This window comes from Myotis myotis, unplaced genomic scaffold (assembly GCF_014108235.1).
Source record: "Myotis myotis isolate mMyoMyo1 unplaced genomic scaffold, mMyoMyo1.p scaffold_m19_p_1, whole genome shotgun sequence".
Taxonomy (NCBI): domain Eukaryota; kingdom Metazoa; phylum Chordata; class Mammalia; order Chiroptera; family Vespertilionidae; genus Myotis; species Myotis myotis.
Genome location: NW_023416313.1, coordinates 140,796,386 through 140,814,633, shown reverse-complemented (window position 1 = coordinate 140,814,633; position 18,248 = coordinate 140,796,386). Strand labels below are relative to the sequence as shown.

The following is an 18,248-nucleotide window of genomic DNA, read 5'->3' as shown; positions in this document are numbered from 1 at the left end:
AGGGGGCGGGGAGGGAGGGAGGGAGGGAGGGAGGGAGAGAGAGAGCGCCTTTCCGAGAAGCCTCCAAATATACCTGATCATGCTTGCCCAAATTAAGTTCATATCCATCCTATGGCCAAGAAGATAGGATACACAGATCTGGGTTAATTCTGCCAACACCCGTGACTGTGAGATTAGAGAAAAGGAAATGGAAGCTTGGAGATTCACTACAATCTGTAAAATATTTGCTACTGAATGCAACATGTGGTTGAAGATGAAGGTCTGGAAGAGTGGTCCCTGTGGAACACGATGAAGAATTCAACACTCTAGGTAACTCCAAGACACAGTAGCGTAATTGGATGAAGAAAATATTCCCAGAGGGAGTGGCTGTTTCTTATTCAGAAAAAATAAAAAAAGTCATTATCCTGTTTGGTAGGGAGTAATTCTCAAACCTGAACCATGCTCAAAATGACCTGACTCCCAAGTCCCACCCAAGACTTCCTGAATCAAAAGGTTCAGAGATGGGGCTCAGGACCTGTGTGTCTGGCAGGCCCCGCAAATGACTCTTAGGTAGCCAGGTAGGAGACGTTGGGAACTAGTATCTAAGGCTCGAGAAAAGCTGACCCTCAGTCATAAACAGTATCACGGCTCTGGTCTGTGACTTCAATACCAAGGGACAAAATGGCTTGTGGTCTGAGAGTCCGAGCTCCACCGATGTGAGTGTCCAGGCTTCCCTAGCAGATAATAAACACTTACAGATTCTGAAATTCTGTGCAGTGACAACAGACACCCAGGTCCGGGAATTTGCAAAGGCAGCCCCGCTGCAGAAAAGAAGAAAAGGCAGATGTAAGGAGCGATGGGGCCGCCTCACAGACGTGGCCTTCCCCGTTACAGTAGGTGGAGCCCGTTGGAGAAAATACGACTCCAGCGGAATCCAAGTCGGGAGGCTGGATCCCTAAGGTCCAAAAAATAACCAATCGGTCGACAGGGTTTCTAACAAATCCAGGGCATGCATTTACCAGCCCAGGTTGGTTATACTTACAGCGGTTCTCAACCTTCCCAATGCCGCTACCCTTTAATATAGTTCCTCATGTTGTGGTGACCCCCAATTTCATTGTTACAAATTGAACATAATTAAAGCATAGTGATTAATCACAAAAACAATATGTAATTATATATGTGTTTCCCGATGGTCTTAGGCGACCCCTGTGAAAGGGTCGTTCGACCCCCAAAGGGGTCCCGACCCACAGGTTGAGAACCGCTGCTTTAGAAGTAGGAACTCTGCTTCCACGGGAGCACGAAGTTGGGCAGTTTTGTGCTGAGGCCGCGGGGACCTGGTGGTTCTGCTGGGGCCCGAGGCCTCGGGGCGGGTGGCAGCCCTGCGCGACCTCAGCCGCCTTGGCCGAGGCAGGGCCGGGGGTCGGGGAGGGCCGCCGCCTGCTGTCGCGGACTGTGCCTGCGGGACCGTCACTCCCCAGCCCGGGCGAGGCGGCCCGCAGTCGCCGCACGTCGGGCAGCCTGGCGCCCCGGGCGCAGTCCGGCCTGGGACCCCGCGCCGTGCGCTCTGCTGTCCCCCCGCGCGCGTCCCCAGGCGCGCCCCGCTGTGGCCCCGCACGGATCCCCACACCCTGACGCCGGCGCCCGCGGTCCCGGACTCTGACCCAGGCCTTGCGCCTCCCTCGGGGACCCGCGAGGCGTCCAGGTGGCCGAGCCCGCGCCGCGGGGGGGAGGCGCCTCGACGCGGGCCTCACCCCGGGGCAGGGAGGGGAAGGGGGGAGCGGGACGCCGCCGCCCGGCCCCTGGGGACCGGCCGGGCCCCTCCCCGCGCGCCCCCGCACAGTGCTCATGCGCGCGGCCCAGCCTTTATAGCGGCCACGGGCGCCGCGCTCTCCGCACTCGCGCGCAGCGGGGCGGGTCCGACTCAGGTGCAGAGCCCGGGGCGTCCGGCGCGGGCGTGCGGGTCCCTGAGCCTGTCCGTGTGTCTCCTCTGTCGCTCCCAGCTTGTCTGTCTGTCTGCATATTTCACCCTCCACCCGGGTCCGGGGCTGCACATCGATTCGGGGTCGGGCTCGGTTTGCAGCGGGAGCGTCGCCTCCAGACCGAGCGGGCGTCAGCTCCGGGGCCGCGGCGCTTCGGTCTCCGCGGGCTCCTGGGAACCCGAGAGGTGCGGGGTCTCCGCGGTCGCAGGAGCGGGAGCCCGCGTTCCCCCGGAGCCTCCTCGCACTCTCCCCCTCTCCCGGTCCGAGCAGCCCCCTCGGCTACCATGGCTGTAGCCTGGATCCCGGTCCTCTGCCTCGGTGGGTACGCACCCCTCGCCGCCCCTTGCCCTCGCGCCGAGCGGGCGGAGGCTGGAGCCCGCCTCGTGCTGTCCTCTCTTCGCAGGTGTGGGGCTGCTGCTGCCGGAGCCCGCGGGCTGCCAGGGAGCCGGTGAGTGGCGGGGTCCCGGCAGGGAAGCAGGGTCGGTCCCGGCCGCGGGTGGGGCTGAGGCCGGCAGGTAGGAGCGCGCGCAGGTGCAGCCCTGGGACCGCGGCCCCGGCGGGAGCAGGAGCGCGCAGGTGGGAGGGCTGCCTGGCGCCCCGGTTCAGACCTACGGCCCATCTGCTCGGCTTACCCGTTTCTCCCACGCGGGAGGACCCCTCCCGGCCGAAGGTGACGTTCTTTCCAAGCTACGGAGAAGGGAGCCCCCTACCCCCTGCGCACCCACATCCCCGGGGCCCGCCGGCCAGCCGGCCAGCAGACGGTTAAGGCAGGGGTATTAGTGGAGCCCCCCGGAGAGGGGGGCCTCGCTAGTCCCGGGTGTTCCGCAGTCTTGGGAGCCAGGAGAAGCCCTCTAGACCCGACTTCAGACTCTCAGAGCTGACGAGAGAGAGGCTTGACCCCTGGCTCTGTTTCTAGGAGTGTGCCTTAGCATTTGGGAGTCGTTTTAGAGTTTGTTCCACGTGTAGAAGTCCGAGTATGGGTGTGTGGTTCGGTGTGTTTTCTACAAAGTAAAAGGCAAACCCTTCCGGAATGTATCCTTTGTTTTTCTTGAAAGGAGAAATGAGGGTAAGGCTTGCACCGGCTGTATTCAGCCCCACGCAACTCTCCTCGCCCCCTCGTCCCCACCACGCACACGCTCACTAAAGTCAGTGTTGACAGATAAGGGTAATGTGTCTGATGCCACTGAAAATGGGAGGAAGGATTAAGGCTGTTTGATAACAGATGTGAGGCTACTGTTTTTGGTAAAAATTTTCATTCCCCCGACACCCTAGAATGTTTCAGAGCCAAGGGGTTGGCAGTGTATCTGGCATCCTGCCTTCCCTGGACCTTACAGTACAGGGTACAGCTCAACACAGAGGGCCCTTAGGAGGGGGTCCTGCCTGTCCAGGGGGCTCAGTTGGTTGGAGCGTCCTCCCTGCACGAAAAGGTTAGGGGTTCAGTCTGGGGTCCTGGGCTTGCGGGAGGCAGCCAATCAATCTTTCTCACTCTTCCCCTCCCCCCTCTCTTTTTTCTCCCCTCTCTAAAATCAGTAAGAACATATCTTTGGGTGAGGATTAAAAATAAATAAATTCAATATTTATATCGAATTAATGGATTAACATGTTGTATTATGGTATCTTGTTACATGTTGCCAAAGGCTTGTGTTATAGTAAAAACTTTGATTCTTTATTAGTTGGGTTGACCATGTAAAACTTGACAGTATTAACAGTGCTTTCTAAAAATGCATTCACTGCCTGAGGTAGTTCTCGGGAACAGGAATAAGCAGGCACCATTCTGAAGGGACTAACTTCCCTGTTTCCTGTCCTGTAGGAGTTGCAGAATATTCTGTGGGCTGTGTGACCTTGGGCAGATTAACACATGGCTTTCATTTCTTCATTTGTAAAATTAGTGATTCAGCTAGATGACATTCAATAAAGTGAAGCATCTTTTTACTGATTTGCTTACATTCATATAATTTAAAGGCACTGCATTTGGAGGAAAACTGGTATAAATGTGCTTCTGAAGCAAAGGATGACTTAGGTTTGTGCATGTGTCTATGAAAATGTCCCCTCACAGGCTCAACCCAGATTTAATACCGTCCCCTCAGGCAACTATGCACACAGTTGTCATCAGAAGTGAGATTTTTATATTTCTAGAACAAATTAATAAATGGCCAATGAGTGTTATTTTCTAGTTCTCATATAGTTCAATTATGTATTTTATTTTTTAAATATATTTTTATTGTTGATAGTATTACAGATATCTCCTATTCCCCCCCCCCTCCCAGCCCCTACACCACCCCTCATATCCTTGAACACCAGGTATACAAGGTCTTCACTACTCTATTGCCTGTGTTCATGGGCTTAAGCATATCCTATATACTAAAGGCTAATATGCAAATCGACCAAACAGTGGAACCACCTGTCACTATGACGCATACTGACCACCAGGGGGCAGACATTCAACACAGGAGCTGCCCCCTGGTGGTCAGTGCTCTCCCACAGGGGGAGAACTGCTCAGCCAGAAGCCAGGCTCATGGCTGGTGAGCACAGCAGCAGTGACAGGAGCCTCTCCCGCCTCCGCAGCAGCGCTAAGGGTATCTGACTGCTGGCTTAGGCTTGCTCAGCCATCAGTCAGACATCCCTTGAGGGTTCCCAGACTGCGAGATCCTCCCCCTACAGTGCACGATTTTCGTGCACTGGGCCTCTAGTAAGTATATAAGTTCTTTGGTTTATCTCTTCTCACCCCCCTAACCTCCCAATCATGTATTTTCAAACTGATAAGAACTGAGAAAATTTTCCCATTAGACTTTATAGTGTCTGAGGACTAGATTAAATTGGAGAACGGATTTTCAGCTTGCTAAAATCTGGAATGGTGTGGGACAGTGTATAAGTCAATATTCCTAACAAGAAGTGTCGAAATCGGGGAAGTAAAATGTCAATCTCATCTCCTAGCCCCCCCCCCCCACCACTCACCCCCACTGCCCAACATGTCCTAAGAACGGTTATTACATTCTCTCCTTCCTCTTCAGTGCCCATTGCTATCACGTGCTTTACCAGAGGCCTGGACATCAGGAAAGAGAAAGCAGATGTGCTCTGCCCCGGGGACTGCCCTCTTGAGGAATTCTCCGTGTTTGGGAACATAGTATATGCTTCTGTGTCAAGCATATGCGGCGCCGCTGTCCACAAGTAAGCCCAAACATGCCAAGGGGAGAGAAACGCAAGTGTGATTATTTTTTCTCCCTCTCTAGCCGTCTGTATCCCCCATCTTTTCTTTCTTGTGGTGCCATAATAGGCATCAAAGGTTTTCCTGAATATCCTTGAACACCAGCTACACAAGGGAAGCTTTCTGACCGATGGCAAGTTGTATTATTTCTTGATAGTTAGCTCTGTGATTCTAAAACATTGCTAATCATGTAATATATTAATATGTGCCAGCCATTGTTTTAAGTTCCACGACAACTCTACCACTCTACAAGGTAGGTACAATTTTACTCCATTGTACTGATGAGGGAACATACTACAAGTGTGTTCTTATCAACACTTAAGCTTGACAGCACAAAACCATTTTCCCAGGCAGATGCTGTACCTGTGTAAGCAAGTTTTTTAAAAAGGCTGGAAGCACTCTTAGATGGGTTTCCTGCTGAACTATTTTCCTGATAAATCAAATAACAGATGCAACATGGCACCAGTCAGTTGGATGGCCTGAAAAGTGTGGGTTGATCTCAGGTGTTATTCTTGTGTTGCAGGGGAGTAATCAGCAACTCTGGGGGGCCTGTGCGAATCTATAGCCTACCTGGTCGAGAAAACTACTCCTCAGTAGTTGCCAATGGTATCCAGTCTCAAACACTTTCCAGATGGTCTGCTTCTTTCACAGTGACGAGTAGGTACAATTATGTTCTTACTTTTGTGTAAACATTCCCCCCCTCCCCCCAAAAAACCCAAAAAAACATTTTCTGCTTTTCTCAGCCAAACAACATCTTTAACTTTGATGGCAAAACCTGTGGTCAAGATCGAAGGGGTCAACTACGGGCTAGAGTCAGGGGACCCAAAGAGTCAAGGACCCACTCAAGCCAAACTTGGTGACTGGAGAGGAATAATCTTGCTATCAGAAGAGGGCAGTAGAAACTTGAATGGTCTGTAATCAGAATGCCCTGACCACGTAACACTAAATCAAAAAAACTAGTGAATGAATGTGAATTCATTTTTGGTGATCTTTTCAAAATATGACCTGCCCTAGCCAGTGTGGCTCAGTTGGTTGGAGTATCATCTTTTACAACAAAAGGTTACAGGATTAATTCCGGGTCAGGACACATACCCAGGTTGTGGGTTTGAACCCCCAGTCAGGGCCCTGCCTATGGGAGGCAACAAATTGATGTTTCTCTTTCTCCCTCTTTCTCTTAAAAAAAAAAAAAGGCCTAATAGATAAGAATCCATTTTGGTTTTTTGAAACAAGAATGCAGCAGTTGCTCCTGAAATTTGCCATCACTCTGTTACATGTACCATCCTATAGAACTCTAGATTAGATTCGTTGTGCTTTGATGATAAAAAAGGAAGAGGAAAAAATAGCCTCTTCTTTATTTTAACAGAAGGCAAAAGTGGAACCCAGGAAGCCACAGGACAAGCCGTGTCCACAGCACAGCCACCATCAGGTATGAAATATGGAGCCTACATTGTCTCACACAGCACTGGAAAGTCCTGCATTGGAGGCATATCAGATATGTAGGCCCCCTACACGACTGACTTCTTTGTTGGGGCATTGCTTCCCCAGTCCAGAAGATCATAAAGAAATAAATTTTCAAAAAAACATATCTTTTTAAGAATGACACTACTTGTCATAAGCTTTGCCCTATGTGGGCTTCTTGCTATGGAACTGTCTGCCGTTTTCTGATGCCAAATGCTTCCTTCCCCACCCCACCCCCAACCAGGTAAACGACTAAAGAAAACACCCAACAAGAAAGCTGGGAATAAAGGTAAGAATCCAGATAGCCATTTGGGAAAATAACTGTGTCCCTCCCTTCTCCCTCCTCCCTCCTTCCCTCTTGGAACTGCTAACAAAAAGACTTGTTTGGGTTTTCACAGACTGTAAAGCAGACATTGCATTTCTGATTGATGGAAGTTTTAATATTGGGCAGCGCCGATTTAATCTACAGAAGAACTTTGTTGGGAAAGTGGCTCTCATGCTGGGAATTGGAACAGAAGGACCACATGTGGGCCTTGTTCAAGCCAGGTATCAACTTTGTTATAATGGGAGGAGACTTGAATGATGATAAATAATCAGTCCTTTTATAGGTACATTTGTTTCAGTTCAATAAACATATTGAGTTGTGGACAGTCTGGATTCCCAAACTATAAAGTCAGGATTTAGGATTGCCTAAGCAGACTGGGTAAGTCTAAGTACTTCCTTTTTGGAGAAAAGGACTTAGAGAATTCTATGCTATTTGTGGACTGAAAGGTTTGTTCCTCATACAAATTACCTTTGCACATCTACTCTGCTCAATTCTTCATTTCTCTTTGCTGAAGGAAAAACAGGCAGTGATATATCTGTAACTCCTCCCTATTCTGTTATTGTTTTTAGCTCTTTCCATATTCCCTTAATTGGAGATTTGAAGCCTGACCTTTTAATTTTTATTCTCTTAAAAATAGTACTTTTGATGTGTATCATAAAAAGCTTAAAGAACATAAAAGCATAAAGAAAAAAAATTCCAAATATAACCTCCAGAGATAATCACTGTAGGATGTTTTTTTTTTTCTTTTCAGTATTTTAAGAAAATATTTGTCTATATGAAGGCATTTTTTTAAAATATATTTTTATTTCAGAAAGGAAGGGAGAGGGAGAGAGATAGAAACATCAATGATGAGAGAGAATCATTGATTGGCTGCCTCCTGCATGCCCCCCACTGAGGACCGAGCTCAGGAACCCCAGCATGTGCCCTTGATCGGAATGGAACCCAGGACCCTTCAGTCCCCAGGCTCACACTCTATCCACTGAGCAAAAACGGCTAGGGCTATGAGGGTATTTCTTGATTTTTAAAAGTTCAGACTATAAAAATGTCTTATATCCTGTTTTATTCATCCCCGACTATTCTGAGCACTTTATCATGTCACAAAAATTCTTCAGAAAATAATGTTTCATGCTACTCTGCATGATTGATTACTTAGCCATTCTTCTATTGCTTCTTCACCATTACACTGAGCGCTGTGATGAACATCCTATGACATCTGCGTGGTGTCTCTGATTAGACTTGATTCCTGGAAGAGGGGTTGGGTCAGAGGGTTCTGACATTTTTAAGTACTCTGAAATAAACAGTTAAATTGCTTTACACTACTTGTTGATCCAGTTTACATTCCTGTCATTTTTTAAGGGTTTTCTCCAGTACTATTACAGATATTAATTTATATTTAATTTGTTCTTATGTTATTTTTTACAATTGGTTCTTCATTTAGATAGATTTTTTTTTTTAGTGTGAGAATGTAGCTTTGTTGTTTTAACCATTTGTTGTGGTTTTTTAAAATATATTTTATTGATTTTTTACACAGAGGAAGGGAGAGGGATAGAGAGTTAGAAACATCGATGAGAGAGAAACATCGATCAGCTGCCTCCTGCACACCCCCTACTCGGTATGTGCCCACAACCAAGGTACATGCCCTTGACCGGAATTGAACCTGGGACCCTTGAGTCCGCAGGCCAATGCTCTCTCCACTGAGCCAAACCGTTTGTTGTTTTAACAACAAAAGCCATTTGTTGTTTTAACCATTTGTTCAACACCTTTTAAAAATGAGCTTCTTATTCCATTGATTTGTGATAATCTTATATACAAGTTTAGGCAAGTCTGTTTCTTTGATCCATTTGCTACTTCTTACATCCTTTCTACAATGCTTTGATTTTTGTCACTTTATTGTATATTTTAACATCCCATAAGGCAAATTCCCCACAGTACTTTTCTTCATACATTTTTCCTTTGCTATTTTTACCCAATTATTTTTCAAGATGAAAACTACACTACCCCGAAGACTCACTTTTCTATAAATGTCCTGGTTTATAGTTTTTCTATTTTAAGAAGAACATTAGAATAAACTGTATCAAGAGTTTCTATTTAAGCAGATAACAATATATCATTAAGGATGCAAAAGAAGACTAAATCTCATAAATCATACTTTGGATAGTTGAGAAGTGACCATAAAAGTGAAAAGGTTATCACCCCATGAAATCTGACTTTGTGACCCAGCATTCCACCAGGTAGACAGAAATCACACCATCAGGCAAGACGATCAGTGCTACAGTTGTCCCTCAAAAATCTTGGCTTAATGGCAACTGATACAAAAATCTTAAAATTTTGCACTTATGAAATATTGGCATCTAAAAACAGTGCATCAAACTGTGCTTTAACTGTTTTTACTCAACATGGTCTTTAATGAACAGAGTAGCTGTGAAAGTGAGCCATGATTTGTTTGCTATTAAATATGAAAATCTCAAACCTCCTACCACACACATCATTTTAAGATTAGCAAATGTCAACACCATTTATTGGAAGAAAAACTCAATATCGTCATACTTTATAATGTTTCCTCATAACTTCCCATTTAAAATGTTGGCCTTGGTGTCACTGAAGCTGCCTCTTCCGACCAGAGACCTGGGTCAATAGACCCGCACTGTTCAGTGCTTCCAGGTCAGCCTGGGCCAGACCCGCCCCACACCAGGCGGATTGCGGTTAAGCCCAGTGCCCTGACCCGGGCCTGGTTTCAGGTGCTCCTAATAGTTTAGGTATGGACTTTGGGTGCAGGAGTGGGAGCCAAACAAATCTGAATTTAAAGTGTGGCTATGTTTTGTTGGGAAAATTACCTAAATGTCTGAGCCTGTTTCTTATATTATAGGGATAATAATTTCTATCTCCTAGAGTTATAATGAAATGAGATTATACATAATATATAGCAAATTACCCAGACCTGGGGTCCTCAAACTATGGTCTTCAGGCTACATGCAAATACAAATATTGTATTTGTTCCCGTTTTTGTTTTTTTACTTCAAAATAAGATATGTGCAGTGTGCATAGGAATTTGTTCATAGTTTTTTTTTTTTAAACTATAGTCCGGCCCTCCAACTGTCTGAGGGACAGTGAACTGGCCCCCTGTTTAAAAAGTTTGAGGACCCCTGACCCAGACTATAGTAAATCCTTAAGGTAGCAATTGTTTTTGTTACATTTTTAAAAGACCCCTAAAAATTCAAGTAAAGATGCAATGTCTTAGTTGATGATATAATGTGGATTAAGAAAGAAACTTACACATTGTCCACTTTAAAGTTTAAGATATATAATTTGCTCATTTTCCGTTTCCAATTCTCTTTTTTTCATTTTTCCACGTAGTGAACACCCCAAAATAGAATTTTACTTGAAAAACTTTACATCAGCCAAAGATGTTTTGTTTGCCATAAAGGAAGTAGGTTTCCGAGGGGGTAATTCCAATACAGGTAAGTAGACTTTGGCACCTGGGATATAACACAGGAGGTTATGAATGATTAGATATGTAGAACAGTATTGTGCTTTTTTATATAAGGAGATGTGAAATGCTTCTTCCTGTCTCTGGAATCTTGGCTAGTATGCACTTGATCATCTGAGGTGCTCAATTTTTAATGGAAAATATACCAAAGGGTTAATTTTATTTATTAAAAAAAAATAAAGCATCATGACCCAAAATCCTTCTAATGAATAGGGCAGATGTCACTTTAGGCAAGTACCTGTTTGGAATGTTAAAAAGAAGTAAAGACCAACAGACTTACCTAATAAATGTAGATGTGGTAGAAAGAACTAAAGTAGCACTATGGACCCTCAGAAGGGAGGCTTCTTATTCTGAGTCCTTAGTGGTACTAATCAGTCACTAGGGACGAGATGGAGAGCATGGGTACAGGAGTGGGAGTGTTGTGTTTCTGACTGATGTAAATGAAAGGAAATGTGAGGCTTTTGGGAAGTGATGGGATAGGTGAAGACAAAATTGGCCTGACAGATTATTAAACTTTCCCACCATATGCATCAATTATAGAACCAGGCTCTATATGTTAAATTCTTAAACGAAGTGGCATCAGGTTGGTATAGGGAAATAGAAATGTCATTTGAGCAGTAGTGGTGCTCCAGTTTGCTTCTTTTTCACTCCTAGGAAAAGCCTTGAAGCACACCGCCCAGAAATTCTTCACAGCAGAAACTGGTGTGAGAAAGGGGATTCCCAAAGTGGTGGTGGTATTTATTGATGGCTGGCCTTCTGATGACATTGAGGAAGCAGGCATTGTGGCTAGAGAGTTTGGTGTCAATGTATTCATAGTTTCTGTGGCCAAGCCCATCCCTGAAGAATTGGGGATGGTTCAGGATGTTGCGTTTATTGATAAGGTAAGGAGGTGCGGGATGTCCTGTTATGGTAGTGATTCAGTTTTGGACCTTGAGGCATAGTGCTGACTGGCCCATATCTAACATTCAAGATTTCATAATTTTTAAGAAGAAACAATGTTTGATCCCTTTGGATATCTTTTCTGTTCTTCCCTTCCATTAGGCTGTCTGTCGGAATAATGGTTTCTTCTCTTACCACATGCCCAACTGGTTTGGCACCACAAAATACGTAAAGCCTCTAGTGCAGAAGCTCTGCACTCACGAGCAAATGATGTGCAGCAAGACCTGTTATAACTCAGTGAACATTGCCTTTCTAATTGACGGCTCTAGCAGCGTTGGGGATAGTAACTTCCGTATCATGCTTGAATTTGTCTCCAACATAGCCAAGACTTTTGAAATCTCAGACATTGGTGCCAAGATAGCTGCTGTACAGTTCACCTACGATCAGCGCACAGAATTCAGTTTCACTGACTATAGCACCAAAGAGAATGTCCTAGCGGTTATCCGAAACATCCGCTATATGAGTGGTGGAACAGCTACTGGTGATGCCATTTCTTTTACTGTTAGAAATGTGTTTGGTCCCATGAGGGACAGACCCAACAAGAACTTCCTGGTAGTTGTCACAGATGGGCAGTCCTATGATGATGTTCGAGGCCCTGCTGCTGCTGCACATGATGCAGGTAAGGTCCTTCCTTGTCCTTTGGGAAGGGAAATTGAGGAGGGGTTCAGTGAATTTTAGAAGTAAACTTAGGCATTTATTTCATTAAATAAACATCTACAATGCCACAGTCACATTCTAAAAGCTTTACCCAATATTAGCTGATTCAATTGTCAAGGCAGCTCTATTAATTGCATTCCAGATAAGAAAATAAACTCACCCAAAGCACACATTAAGTCAGGCCAGTATTCAAACCCAGGCAGTCTAGCTGAAACCACACTTCTAACCACTGTATTGTTGGGAAAATACCATGAGAACCATGTCACGTGTCATGGAAATGTTATAGGTTCACATTTGACTCAAACTTGGAATATATCCACCATCTCCAACCCCTAGCCACAATTTATCATAATTTACTGTGAATCTGCTATTTGAAAATGTATCCTAACTTTTTTTTTTTTTTTTTTAGTAGTTTTCAGGCTGGGGTGAGCTTTCTAAGTTGCTAAGGTCACCAATGAAATTTAAATTCTATTCCATCTAAACTTTCTAAGTGTCTTTTTTTTCCTTGACAATGAAAACACACTCTGATGTTATAAGAGAGTATAAAAAGGTTCTTTCTTACCCCAACCTTAATATTACTTTTGGCAAAGGCCGCTAGTTCCTGAAGACATTAGCATGTGTTGCTGAGATCAAATAGGCCAACAAATAGCTGAGGGTTCCCTTTCCCGGGATGAAACTGAGTGACTGGAGTCCAATATTTAAAAAACAAAAATGTTCAATTGGGAGGGGGTTTAGCAGCCTTTCATTTTTCTGTACTCTTCTGCACATTCTTTTCCCTATTTGTGAATAACCTTTTTCTTTTTTTGTACATTAGCACCTCTGCTAATGCATTTGTGTATTTTATAAATATTGATGGATATTTTTATTAAAACTGATAAATGTAATTTAAGTGATACATGGGTTTATTTTTATACATCTGGCTTATTTTATACATCAGTAAACTAGCCTATGTTGAAGACCTCTTTTCTATCATACTCCTTAACAAATGTAGATTGCCGAAACCGGTTTGGCTCAGTGGATAGAGCATCGGCCTGCGGACTGAAAGGTCCCAGGTTCAATTCCGGTCAAGGTCATGTACCTGGGTTGCGGGCATATCCCCAGTAGGAGATGTGCAGGAGGCAGCTGATCGATGTTTCTCTCTCATCGATGTTTCTAACTCTCTCTCTCCCTTCCTCTGTATAAAAAATCAATAAAATATATTTTTAAAAAAATGTAGATGACTAAATTATGGTTAACAGGATTGGATTCAGGCTAAATTAAGTGAACTAGTCTATTTCAAATATATTTTCCCTATATGATTAATTGAACTTTTCATGAATAGTATTGTTATTTAACAAAATCCAGAAAATAGACTTTCTGGGCTATGTCACAACCATTTTTATATTGTTCTTTTAACTATGAGTATATACTGGGCCTGAGCTCAACTCTCTAAGCTTGAATGCAGAATTAAAAGTGAAAAAAACTAAGGGGGAGGAAAATTTTTATTTTTCTCTTGCCAGAGAGAGACTGGCTGGTGGTGATAAATCCTAAATTGTTTGAAATAGCTTTTGTATCATCTAAACCTGCTTCGTTTGTATCTTAAGCTTCCACAACTCTGAACACTGTATACCACTAGAAGGGGAATGAAGCCTTGGCTAGGAGGGGAGTAGCTATTGCAGAAACTCCCAAAATGTTATGGGGAATTACACCCAGAAGATAAGACAGTACACTAAGAATCTACTAAACCACTGCTTTTACAATTGGGATTGAGGCGAATCAAACTAATGCAACAGCACCCTGACCAAAATGTACAGTTGGAATAAAAGCCTTCTAGTACTCAAGGGAATACAGATGGAATGCCTCAATGTAACAGGAAATTCCAGCTTCACAGGCATTTCTTCTGGCTTTATTTTTATTAATTATATAGAGAGGGAGAGAAAAAACATCAATTTGTTGTTTCACTTACGATGCATTGATTGGTCCTTGTATGTGCCCTGACCAGGGATCGAATCCACAATCTTGGTATATGAGGATGATGCTCTAATCAACTGAGCTATCCTGCAAGGGCTCTCTTTGGCCATTTTTATCACCAGATTTTTGCTTTGGGATTAAAGGCTGACAATTTCTTACTGGTCAGTTTGCCAATGTAACATATAGACTTAAATGGAAGTTACTATTCACAGATGACTAGTCACCATTCCCTGACAGTGCAGTCTCAGACAACTTTCACCATTTCTGTACCCCACCTCTTGTGCCAGTTTCTTACTCAATTATAATGGCCTGACTCCAGTATAATGGTTAACTAAACTGAGGATAGCAGGCATACCAAGCTCATACCAATCTCAGAGGTAAAGTTTTCATCATTTCACTAAATATGTTTGCTGTAGGGTGTTTTTTTGTTGTTTTTTAAAGATGTTTATCAGGTTATTTCTAGTAATTATCATCATGGATATTGAACTTTATAAAAAAAAATTTTTCTGTCAGTGATCATTTGCCTGGTAATTACACGGACAGTAAAGCTCTGGTTTTGACCAAACTGTTTAGCCATTTTCATTACAATGACTGTCAAAACTTACCTAACCATCTGCTACAGGGGATTTAGTTCTTCAGACATTACTAGGCAGTTTTATCTGCAACTATGTCTTAATATATTAAAACTATGTGTAATTTTATATGTAAACTGGAACTTGGATTTACATTCCCTTAAAAATATTTCCATTGTAGGTATCACCATCTTCTCTGTTGGTGTGGCTTGGGCACCTCTGGATGACCTGAGAGATATGGCCTCTAAACCAAAGGAATCGCACGCTTTCTTCACAAGGGAGTTCACAGGATTAGAACCAATTGTTTCTGATGTCATCAGGGGCATTTGTAGAGATTTCTTAGAATCCCAGCAATAATGGTGGTGTTGCAACAACTGAAAGAAAAAGTGCAACAGGATATAATGTATAAGTAATACTGAAATACTATAGAGCATATTGGGATCAGATACAAAACTATATTTAAGAGCCAACTGCTGTTTTAAGCAAATAAGCATTCACTTAAAGCTACTACTTTTAATTACAATTTAGACGTAATTGTTCACTCTGCTGAGGCTTCATAATCATGACCCTTAGAAACTCAGGTAAGGGGTATATCATGGATTAAAACCTTAAGAGTTCTAACATGTATATTAAATGTATAGATATGAAAATTCCATAGCTCAATAAAAGAATCTGATAGACCAAAAGTAACATTCCTTTTATCATTCTGTATTAAATATATAAGCAAAATAAAAAATTAAACAGAAAAGTTATTTCAAATATATCTTGACCCAAGTAGATGTTATTTAGTATTCTAAAGTTATAATTGCTGATGCAATGGAAGGACTTGGTATCAAGCTTATTTTGTAGTGTATTTTCACAGTAAGTTATCACACTGAACAGGATAGCAGGACTACCTAGTATTTTTCTATTTATCTAACCCTTAATTTTTATGTGTAGGGGTATATATGGCTTGTACGCTAAAGTCATCCATGTACAAAATGTTAAGTTGGTAAATTTTTACTTACCATTTACATATAGCTTTAAAGAAAAGCACATATTTCAAATAGCAGAACTGCAGAGAAAGTATTGTCAGTTTGACTATATTTAAGCAATAAAATTGTTAGTGACTATTCAAGCTGCCTTTTATTTTCCTAAGTGTTTCTCCCTAGGGCATGTAAAAATTCTGCATTCAATAATTGATGCAGAAAGGCCAACTGAATTTTTTTAAAAAGTCATGCAATAAGACTATGCCTTTTCTATCATTTATTGAATGCCTACTGTTCTAGGCATCATACACAGCCACTACCAGATAAACAGTATAAAAATATTTTATAATTGGCATTAGTTTTACTTAAATGTGCTTGTGAAGTTGGTGCCTACGAAAAGTGTTCAGAATTCCATTAATGTAATTATCATTACTCCCCAGGAACTCTCCTCTCAGGTAGAGCATCCTGCTTACTTTCTTAAGACAGGACCTGCCCTCACTCATTCAACTGCGCACCTTACCTCCTGTAACACAGTCACTGATCCTATCTGGGTGATTTACAACCAGTTGACCCCAAAATGGTGTTAATTAGTGGAATAATATACATACTCCAGTTAATCTTTTGAGTCTAACAATTTAGTTTGTGGAAAAGGAATGAAAAGACTGTACTGAAGAGGTATACCTGAAATTGCCTTTGACACTAGATAAAAATTTGATAAAATCAAGTTGGGAAGACAATAAACCTCTCTACCTTATAAAATGTGGCAAATATGAATTCATGTAACAGATTTTCAAATAACCTAGTACATAAAGCACAAATTCTCAGCCAAGAGTACCACTCCTTAAAAATTTAAGCTTAAGTGAAAACTTGGTCTCTAGCCCTTTTAAAAATGCTTTACCTTTAATTCTATAAAGAACAGAGTTTTGAGGTGTGTGAGGTAACCAGAGAAACTAATATTCTGACTGACTTAAAGAGCAGCAGGAGAGTAGAAATGAGCACTTTATCAAGTTGCTATCAATCTATCCTATCTAATAATAGACAAACATGGTAATTAACCGTAACTTCGCTACCCTTCCCATTGGCTGATCAACGAGATATGCAAATTAACTGCCAACCAAGATGGCAGCCAGCAGCCAGGCAGCTGAAGCAAACAGGAGGCTTGCTTGCTCCAGTGATGGAGGAAGCCAAGGTTCCCCGCCTGCTGCTGCCGGCCTCTGAGCTGCACTCTAAGAAACAATGTTGCAATTATACGAGCTAAACAAACCCAGAAACCTGCTTTCTGCCAGCTGGGCCTCAGAGCTGGAGCTGTAACAGTGTTTCAATTATAGAAGCCAAACCCAGATACCTGCTCCCAGCAGCCGAGGTCTCAGAGCTGGAGCCGAGCCTCAGAGCTAAAGCTGGCTCTCAGCTCCAGTGACAGCCATAGAAGGTAAATAAATCCCAGAATAAAAAGAAAAAAAGGAGAGGTTGGGAGCTTCAGTCACCCGCCAGCCTGAAAACGGCCCTCAGCCCCTCACCCAGACTGGCCAGGCACCCCAGTGGGGACCCCCACCCTGAAGGGGGTGTGACCAGCTGCAAACAGCCATCATCCCCTCATCCAGGCTGGCCAGGCACCCAAGCAGGACCCCCACCCTGATCCGGGACACCCTTCAGGGCAAACCAGCCAGCCCCCACCCGTGCACCAGGCCTCTATCCTATATAGTAAAAGGGTAATATGCAAACTGACCCTAACAGCAGGACTGGGAATGACTGGTCACTATGACACACACTGACCACCAGGGACAGACGCTCAATGCAGGAGCTGCCCTCTGGTGGTCAGGGTGCTCTCACATGGGAGGAGCTCTGCTCAGCCACAAGCCAGGGTGACGGCTGCCAGTACAGCGGTGGTGGTGGGAGCCTCTCCTGTCTCCTGAGCAGCCCTAAGGATGTCCGACTGCAGCTTAGGCCTGCTTCCCGCTGGCAAGTGGACATCCCCCGAGGGCTGCCAGAGGGATGTCTGATTGCCATCTTAGGCCCAATCCCCTGGGGAGCAGGCCTAAGCCAGCAGGTGGTCATCCCCTGAGGGGTCCCAGACTGTGAGAAGGCACAGGTCGGGCTGAGGGACCCCGCCCCCCTCCAGTGCACAAATTTTTGTGCACCGGGCCTCTAGTGTATATATATAAAAGGCTAATATGCTGTGTCCAACTGGTAGCTATGATGCACACTGACCACCAGGGGGCATTCAACACAGAAACTGCCAAGCTGCAGTGACTTGGCAGCAGCATTTCTTGGTTGACGCACCCCAAAACCAGAGGGGAGGGAGCCCGATTCCTACTGGGGCCTAGCAATTCCACTTTCAGACTTGGGTTATGTTGTTGCTAAGTCACTGTTGGCCCCAAATCTGGTTTACTGCATACTTGCCTTCCACACCCAGTATGACAACAACTTTGCAAGTGCCCTCTCGCACTCCGGGACCCCTCTGGGGATGTTGGAGAGGTGGTTTTGGCATGATCCCCACAGGCCAGGCCGAGGGACCTCACCTGCTGGAGGGACCCAGCTCATTCTGCAGAAGCCCTTCGAGTTGGAGCCACGCAGCCAGGGAGGGACCGTGGGAGGCTGGCTCCAGGGCGTGTCCAGCCCGTCTTGCCCAGTCCCGCCCCGCTGGCCACCTTCTAATTTCCTTTCAATGTGCATGAATCTGTGCACCAGGTCACTGGTTATTTTTATAAGTAAACATACTCAAAATAAAG

At 44.2% G+C, this 18,248-nt stretch overlaps 1 protein-coding gene across 1 annotated transcript; it reads left to right on the top strand.

The window, feature by feature from the left end:
- Window positions 1-1,820: 1,820 nt before the first annotated feature.
- COCH (cochlin) lies at window positions 1,821-15,663 on the top strand. Its single transcript, XM_036353971.1, has 11 exons — window positions 1,821-2,276; window positions 2,362-2,406; window positions 4,970-5,126; window positions 5,687-5,820; window positions 6,527-6,589; window positions 6,866-6,910; window positions 7,020-7,167; window positions 10,301-10,404; window positions 11,088-11,314; window positions 11,475-11,991; window positions 14,733-15,663. Exons 1-11 carry the CDS (start codon window positions 2,243-2,245, stop codon window positions 14,906-14,908), a joined length of 1,650 nt encoding a protein of 549 aa, XP_036209864.1. The 5' UTR covers window positions 1,821-2,242; the 3' UTR covers window positions 14,909-15,663.
- Window positions 15,664-18,248: the final 2,585 nt, after the last annotated feature.